We start from the raw sequence: 9,550 nt of genomic DNA on the forward strand, positions 1-9,550 counted from the left end.
GGTTTGTTTTTATTGTTAGGCCCATGCATGGTATAATGTGTATTTGCATCTAGATGGTTACATAGTTTTTTCAAATTTATTATATTAAATAAAGATAATAACTTACCAATTGCTCTTTTTAAGTGACTTTAAAGTCAGTTTTGAATCCATTTAATCTTATGTTAAAAAACATGATATGGAATAAATGATTAAGGGTGGTCGTGCTTATAAATATAATAACAAAATCTCGGAAATTTTGTTGGTCTAATTAGCTAGCCGCAACAGCTCAAACGAGATCACGAAAATCAGCAATGATTACAATTTTTTTTGGCCGTATTGCGTTGAACCTAATAAAAATTATTATATACTGTAGAATCGCAATTGGGATTAGACTTTAGGTGGTTTTATCTAAATGTCTACATTTGCTGGCTTATAAAAGTGAATAAATATATATCTTTAACTAATTTGAGCCTTTTTAGTCAGGTCAATTGAAAGTGACAAAAACGAAAGTAACTAGTGTAGACAGTTTGGAAATCCGGAGTTGATGAATATTATCTATTAAAAATTATTAACATAATGGCCATATGGTTTGGCCAGCACCCAAATTAAAGCATATTAATGTACTATTTATTCAACTTGGTGTTCACATTTTAGTGGATTAACATATGTGCAAGTCAATATTGCTACTCTAGATGAAATATAATCAAATTGTGAATATGTAATTTGCCCTGTCAGCTAGAGTACGTAGCTTGTGTCTTGTCATTTCAGTGACAAAACGATATGTGGCTCAAGAAATTACATATATAACCAAATGGTATGTCATGGTTTAGTTGAAGGAGAGATAGAGAGAATTACACCTATAATTACATTAAAAAGTTGAAATAAGCTCAAAGAATTCCAGGAGTGTGTATGGGATAGGAGGAATTCGAAGCTGAGTGTGTATTTTTTTTTAAAGCCGGGGACATATATATTTAATAAAAAGCAACATTTCAAAACATTAAGCTCTAATTTATATATGTATGTATATTTATATGTATTTCTCTCATGATAATACCGAAAAATTAACCATTTATTACAAAAATATTATTTCATTAAAATTTTGCCAATTTTTTTTTTATATATATATACAATCAGACGTATATTTAACGATAAAAATGACTAAAAGATATATTTATTAATCAAATATATTTGTTTTTAGTAAATTTTTGCCTAGTCTTATAATGTTTAGTCACTAACTTTTTCACTGTTTTTTTTTCTTTCTTTTGAGGGGATCGATCGGTCTATGTTATCATTCCAAATTAATATACAATTTAACGGACAAAATAACAAGGACTTAGTCAAGTACTACTCATGTAGAAATATAAGGGCAAAAATAATCATCAACGGGCAAACTAATAACTATATGCTAGCACAAATTTTAATTTAATACATCCTGTGATCTTCTAATGATTATAAGCATCGAAGGTACACAAAATAATAAATTAAAAGCCAATAGTTTAGGGAGAAAATAAACATGGGTTTATTATAAAATTAATCCATAAGATATATTTGAGATATGTTCATTTCATATACCTCTTTGAATATTATTAGCAGTTGTAGGACCCTATTCTAAACTCTAGCTTAGTCAAACAATTCGTATATTATTATTTCTACATTCAAGTTCATCTATTAAAAATATTAAAATCTTAAAGCATTCTTTGGCTATGATCCAGGTCTATATATAGACAAAAATGAAGAAGTTTCATAGCAGCACATGTTGTGGAGAATTGATATACTGAGAAAGTAATACTCATATAAATTTGAGAAGCTCTGAGCTATAATAATATCTTCACAGTCAAAGAAAATGGGTGAAGCTACTGAAGAATTGCCCATGTCTACAACACCTCCAAGACCGGCCGCCACCGTAGCTTCGGTACATCATCCGGTAGCTGCGCCTCCTGCCCAATACCACTCCCCGTCTTTGACACGTGTCCCGCTCCTCCCTACCTCGGCCGAAGACGGTGGTGACCACATAGAAATTACAAACACAACCTCCAAAACACCAAAATCCTTGACACCTAGAATTAGGACCCCCCGCTTCATTACTCCTATAGGAAGCCCTATTAGAAGGGCTCTCCAACTCACTAGGCTAGACCCTCAAGATGCTTGGCTTCCAATCACTGAGTCAAGGAACGGAAATGCCTACTACGCTGCTTTCCACACTCTTTGTTCTGGCATTGGAATTCAGGCTCTTATCCTCCCTGTTGCATTCACCATTCTTGGCTGGTAATAAAATATGATATATGATACAATTTATTATGCTACTTTAGTCATATAAAAATATGATCATAACCAATATATATTGACTGGTTTAATATTTGAATAGGACATGGGGAATGATATGCTTGGCCGTGGCATTCGTATGGCAGCTTTACACCTTGTACTTACTCGTTCAACTTCATGAATCTCCTGAAACTGGGATACGTTACTGCAGATATATTCAACTTTCAGATGCAACTTTTGGTACGTACTTGGTCACTTAAGCATAATTATTACACACACACACACACATATATATAACTGTTTTGTTATGATATAAGGTATATTAGGTCCATAACCATTTAAATTAACTTCTTTTTGATCATTTTCATATCTTATTATCAGGTAACAAGTTATCAAAGTTCTTGGCCCTCTTCCCAATATTATACCTCTCTGGAGGAACGTGTGTGGCGTTGATCATCATAGGAGGGTCAACCTCTAAGATGTTCTTCCAGACAGTGTGCGGTGCGACGTGCACCACCAAGTCGTTGACGCCGGTGGAGTGGTACTTGGTGTTCACATGCGCTGCCGTGCTTTTGTCACAGCTGCCGAACTTGAACTCAATCGCTGGTGTATCGCTCATCGGGTCTGTCACGGCGGTCGGCTACTGCACTCTGATATGGGTGGTGTCTGTGGCCAAGGGCACGCTTCCTGGTGTGTCATACGACCCCTTACAAGAAAAAACTGATGTTGCTCACTTTTTTGATGTGCTCAACGCACTTGGAATGATTGCCTTTGCTTTCAGAGGTCATAATCTCATACTCGAAATCCAGGTAAATAAATTTTATTTTATTTTTTATTACAGAAAATAAATAACGTATTTCAAAGAAAACTATTGTTAGTATTTTAAATTTTATTATAGGTAAAGATCAACAACATAATCTTCTTATAATATTACAAATGTATACGGAGGATTCTACGCTTGAGACCTCATGTGCCTTCAAAATGTTATTGAAATTTAATATCAACTTCTTTTAGTTTATGTGCGACGTTCATGTGTGAAACTGAGTGAACTACTCAAATTCAATATGTATATATATTTATATATTTATTGCAAAATTTAGGCTTAATTATTTTATAAGTATCTCGATAATTAGTCTGATCCGCACTGATTTTCTTGCTGCCTTAAAGTGTTGGGAATTCAAAGAAGATGACCGAAGACTATAAGTTCTAATAGATAAATATATATTGACTTCTAGGCCTTTGCACAATTTCTTTTTCATTTCCTTTGTCCTTTTCCATAGAAAAATGCTTAGTTATAGATTTGTACCGAAAACATAAATAAGTAAATAACCATATAGAAAACTCCAATGAATAAAATTGTTGGATTATTACTTGCAGTCCACAATGCCGTCCAGTGAAAAACATCCATCAAGGATCCCAATGTGGAGGGGGGTCAAGTTCGCTTATTTTGTCGTAGCAATGTGCATATTCCCCCTTGCAATAGGAGGTTATTGGGCATACGGCCAAAAGGTATTTAACTACAATAAACCATATATACCATCTCTTAAAATATATAGGCTATCTCTTCAAAATTCTAATCGTTTTTTCTTTGCTTTTTCGAATGATAGATACCAGAACAAGGGGGTATGCTAACAGCCTTGTATGCATTCCACTCACGTGACACATCCCAATTCATCTTAGGCCTAACGAGCTTATTCGTGATAATAAACGCCGTGAGCTCTTTCCAAATATATGGCATGCCAATGTTCGATGACATGGAGTCACACTACACCAGGAGGATGAAGAAGCCATGCCCGTGGTGGCTCCGCGCCGTTTTCCGTATTATGTTCGGATATGGATGCTTCTTCGTGGCCGTGGCCATTCCATTCTTGGGGAGCCTGGCCGGTCTAATTGGAGGGATTGCCTTGCCTGTCACTCTAGCTTATCCATGTTTCATGTGGCTCAAGATCAAAAAGCCAAAGATGTATAGCTCGACATGGTTGCTCAATTGGGCACTTGGCCTCCTTGGTATGGCTCTAAGTGTAATTTTAATTGCAGCCGGTGTTTATGTCATCATTGACACAGGTATTCATGCCAAATTCTTCAAGCCTCAATGAGAAGTTGGGTAGAGATATATACTGTAATATAAGATACCTGAATATTTTTATACATATACATGCTAAAATATGTAACGTGTAACCATTCTTTTCTTCCTCCTTGTTTGTTTCTACTGAAAAAAAAATGTACAATTGGCTCTACTCCAATGGTTTTCTAAACAAAAAGCAGTAATATTGAATTTATTATACATCTACTTTTTCATTATTTTCCTTTCTATTTCTTTGTTCTGAAACCATTGATGTTCTCCATTTCATGGCCGGATTGATCATATGTTGTAGTATACCTACACACTACAAGAATGAACACTTTTGCCTGTGCGTTTTTGTGCTTGCAAAAGTTTACAATTACACCGGAAAAAGTCGATATAATTTTTCTGGCACGTTGTCTCGTCAGAAAAGATCACCAAGAAACCTTTGTTACTAATCAAACTTTTGTTGGTGCAAAATGTCACGCGCCTGCAAAATTACTTTCATCGGCAGTCACGCCGAGATAGCAAAAAAGACTTTTTTCGGTGTATTTTTGCACTAAAAAAAGTTGTTTACCCAAAAAAGGACTACTTGATGACGTGGCAGAATTAACATACATGTGGGATACACATGACCATTTAAGTGAGTATGATCTGTTCGATCATCGACTAGAAGAGAATTCACTCAGCAGGCAGTATATTTCATGGGCGACCAATGTGGTCGCAACATTTCATATATTTCCTTCAGATATGTAATTTTTTTTTTTTTTTGATGAATCAACAGTGTATTCAAAACTCCAAATAACCTTTACATCCTAAAAGCATCTTCCATAGAAGACCTTAATGTATTAACAAGTCTATACAAGACAAAATTTTGATATTCCTTTTCTTTTCTTTACAATTCGGCAAACTAATTTTTATCCTCTGAACTAACCTTTCTAGGCATAGCACAACTTACTCTAAGCTTTACAGCTTCCTTAGTCCTCCTTAATGTATTCAGATATGTAATTTTGCATTATGTAATAGTTGCGATTTCCATTATTATTTAGACACGTCTGTATTAAATGTAATTAAGGCCCATCGGCCCATGTAGCACTCCTTGAGCCTATAAATAAGAATCAAGGGGCTCAAGAGAGGGGACTTTTTCTTTTGGACTTTTTAAACTTTGGAATTCTGAGAGAGAATTATAGTGTTTTTATCCGCCATACTTGTATTCATCCTGAGGCTTGTGAAACTCGTGAACCCTAGTTCATTGATCACAGTTCTTGGGATTCTATATCAATAAGAACACTAAGTGGACGTAGGTTATTACCATTTGTTGGGGCCGAGCCACTATAAATATTTGGTGTCGTTTATCTTTTTGTCTCGATTTCATCTAATTTCTATCGTTTTACTTGACTCCGTGTCGTTGACCAAATCGAGGGTCAACATTTTGGTGCTTTCATTGAGAGATTGAACTCAAGACCTCCAAGAAGATTGAATGGCGAAAACAGCTAGAAAGACTGGACAAACCTCTGGTGCTGCACCAACCCAGCCTCCTCCGCAAAATGTGACTGAAGATGAGCCACAAGTTGATTTGGAGGAGGAGGAGGAAATGGATTCTGAGACCTTGAGGTCGATTCTGATTGTGTTGCAGGAGGAGTTAGCCAATCTGAGGGCTAATCAAGAAAATGTGGCTGAAATTATGGTGTTGCAGCAGAGTGAGATTGATAGACAACGCCAAGAATTGAATGAACGGTAGGCCGACATGGACCGCCGACAGAGGGACATCACTGTCGCTCTAGAGGAAGCCATTCAATTGGCCCGAGGACAGCTTACACCGGCTTCCCGAATGGATCAGAAACCTAATACGCCACTACAGCAAGGTCCACATTCAGATCATCCTCAACATCACCACACTACTCCTCAACCGGTAAACCCTCAGAGGCCGGAGCAACCCCCTACTGCTCAACAGGATAGGTCGTTTTAGGATCCTGAGCAGCAGCCACCTTCTCGTGCTGGTTGAAATAATCCCCATCAACGAAGGCAGAATAGGGCTGGACAGCCTCCCCGAAGTCCTAGACACCAAACTGTTGAGGAGCCAAACCCACCGAGCAGGGGACAACGTCCTTCTACGAGCAGAAGGCGGGTTGATTCAGGCTCTGCGGTCGGGAGTCCCCCACGACATAATAATGCCCAGGGACCTACCGACCAACGCAGGCCTCCACTAGTAGGTCGGGACATGCCAGCAAGAGGAGGAAACAGTGTGAACAACAGGTCGCACCGTAGTCGCTCACACTTTAGGGATGGCCATGACTATAATGTGGTGGATTTTGGCAGAGGAAACGCTAGTCGGTGGCAAGGAGAGAGGGCTGGAGAACAGAACCCCCCACCAAGAGAGAACCGACCGACAAGCCAGAATGCTGGGGGGCAGCCTAGACAGCCCAACATCTTTGATCGACTGGGCGCGAGCGAACCATGGTGTAGGGATGAGGATTTGAGAGATGTTCCTAATGACAGAGGAGAAAGGAACGGTGAGTGTGCACCTCTACCACCAGTCGCTCTAGTAGTGCCAGACGCCTTGCAGGCCCAGCTCAATGCTTTAAACCAGGCCGTCCAACAACTAGTGGGGAGCTGGACATCCCACATTGAATACGACCGGAGAAGAGGCACTCCGTTTGTGAAAAGAATAGCAATGGCCGAGACCCCAAGAAAATTTAAGAAGTCGGTCTTGCCCAACTTCACTGGATTAGAAGACCCCGTATATCACGTGAATAAATTTGAGATACAAATGGATATCCAAAAGGTGTTAGACAACGCTCGATGTAGAATCTTTCCAGCTACCTTGTCCGATACTTTGTAGGAGTGGTTTTTCAAATCCCCTCTGGCCAGCATAGTATCTTGGGAATGTTCGTGAAGGAGTTTTACAAATAGTTTTATGATGGTCGAGTACATCCGACAGATGCCAACCAGCTAGTCGAGATACGCCAGAAGGAGGGAGAAACCTTAAAGGGGTATGTCCAACGTTTTATGCGAGCCGCTGCTGGGGCTAAGATAGTTGGTGATGAAGGAAAGATGATGGCGCTTACTGCAGGAGTACGACGCCATTCATCCTTCCGGAACAGCTTGTGGAAGAATGGATTAAAAAGCACCCAAGAATTTCTAGACTGAGCCGACAGGTACATCAAGCTCGAAGAGGCCACTGCCAATGAAGGAAAGACGCCCGCAGACGACCAGGGTCCGAAATAAGATCCCACCAAAGTCGCCAATGGGTCTAGGAAACCCAATGGGAAAGACAAAAATAATGGGAAAAACGGGGGGAAAATGGCGAACCACAAGCCGTCAACGTTTGAGAACAAGCGCCCTAAAAGTAACAGATATGAGTCGAGGTTCACCAATTACACGGCCCTAGTTGATAGCAGAGCACAAGTATACTAGTATACTAACACCACTGTTCCTTTTAGGCGACCAACCCCAATCAGGAAAGATATCTCCAAGAGAGATACAACCAAGTTTTGTTGTTTTCATAATGACCATGGTCATGACACCAACGAGTGCAACCAGCTTAAAGATGAGATTGAGTTCCTTATCAGACAAGGACACCTGAGAAGATATGTACGAGTCGCTGGAGGTTCTCAGTTAGAGGCTCAAGGAGGCACCTCGGTCTGGCACCTGGCCATGAAGTTTCCAACCAACGCAGGGGTAGGATGCGTGTTGGGAAACCAGCGAGAAGCGCAGGAATTTTATAATTCCTCGATCACTAAGGCAAAGAGGGGTGGATCAGGGGAGAAAGTCGAGAAAAGGTTGTTGTTGGTAAATGAAGTACAAGCCCAATCAGGTGAACATGTCACCAAATACGGTGTTGCCCAAAGTGAGGGTAGGAATTTAGATCCTCGCTTTGGGGATTTTGAAGAATATGTGGGACCCGTCAAGGATCTCGAGGAGGTCCAACTAGAAGAAGCAGATCCGACCAGGGTTGTGAAAGTCGATAAAAACTTGGAGACAACAACAAAGAATAAATTGGTGGAATTTTTGAAGGAGAACCAGGAGTTGTTTGCCTAGTTGCATAAAGATATGGTTGGGATCGATCCAGCAGTTATCAACCATGTCTTGAATATAGACAAAAAATTTCCACCAGTGCAACAAAAAAGGAGGCTGCTCGACAACGATAGATCAAATTAGAAGAGGAAGTCGAGAAGCTAAAGGAGAACAGATTCATCAGGGTAGCATTTTGTCCATCTTGGGTCTCTAATCCTGTACTGGTTCCCAAGCTGAATGGTAAGTGGAGGATGTGCATGGCTTTCACAGACCTCAATAAAGCCTGTCCGAAGGATTGTTCCCCACTCCCAAGGATCGACCAGCTGGTCGATGCCACATTAGGACATGAGATTTTATCATTCGTGGACACATACTCTGGGTACAATCAAATTAGTATGCATCCACCTGATGAGGATCACCCTAGCTTTCGAACTGATACAGGGATTTATTGTTACAAAGTAATGCCTTTCGGTTTGAAAAATGCTGGTGCGACTTACCAGCGACTGGTCAACCACATGTTCAAAGAGATGATCGGTGTTAACATGGAGGTATATGTCAATGACATGCTGGTCAAGTCGAAAAAGGCAGAAGAGCACATCAGGGACATGCAAGAATGCTTCAACAAATATCAGATGAAGCTAAATCTCCTCAAGTGTTCATTCGGTGTTGGATTGGGAAAAGTTTTGGGATTCATAGTAAACTCGCGAGGTATCAAAGCTAATCCCGAAAAGATCAAGGCCCTAATTGAGAAGAATTCGCGTACCAAAATTCAAGATGTTCAAAGCCTAACCGAGAGGATTGCCGCTTTGAATAGATTCATTTCTAAATCAACGGACAAGTGCGTTCCATTTCTTAATCTACTCAAAGGCAACAAGAAGTTCGAGTGGACGGAAGAGTGCGAGTAGGCTTTTCAGGTGCTAAAGTCTCATATGTCGCACCCACCGATCTTATCCAAGCCGGTCAAAAAAGAAACTTTGTTCATCTACTTGGCAGTCACCGAGTATGCTGCTAGCGCTGTCCTGATCAGAGAGGAGGAACATGTTCAAAAAGCTGTGTATTATATAAGCAAGAGGCTAGTAGGAGCAGAGTTACGGTACCTGCCCATTGAGAAATTAGCTTATTGCTTGATTTTGGCCTCCAGAATGTTACGATCATACTTCCATGCTCACCCTATCATGGTACTCACCGAGCAGCCACTACGGCAAGTTCTGCAAAAACCAGAAGCTTCCG

At 40.0% G+C, this 9,550-nt stretch overlaps 1 protein-coding gene across 1 annotated transcript; it reads left to right on the top strand.

Moving 5' to 3' along the window:
• The first annotated feature begins 1,708 nt into the window (after positions 1-1,708).
• LOC133793194 (lysine histidine transporter-like 8) lies at positions 1,709-4,542 on the top strand. Its single transcript, XM_062230777.1, has 5 exons — positions 1,709-2,244; positions 2,345-2,481; positions 2,623-3,050; positions 3,619-3,750; positions 3,849-4,542. The coding sequence occupies exons 1-5, from the start codon at positions 1,823-1,825 to the stop codon at positions 4,335-4,337; spliced, it is 1,608 nt and encodes a 535-aa protein (XP_062086761.1). The 5' UTR covers positions 1,709-1,822; the 3' UTR covers positions 4,338-4,542.
• The last annotated feature ends 5,008 nt before the right edge of the window (positions 4,543-9,550 follow it).

Source organism: Humulus lupulus, chromosome 1 (assembly GCF_963169125.1).
Source record: "Humulus lupulus chromosome 1, drHumLupu1.1, whole genome shotgun sequence".
Taxonomy (NCBI): Eukaryota; Viridiplantae; Streptophyta; class Magnoliopsida; order Rosales; family Cannabaceae; genus Humulus; species Humulus lupulus.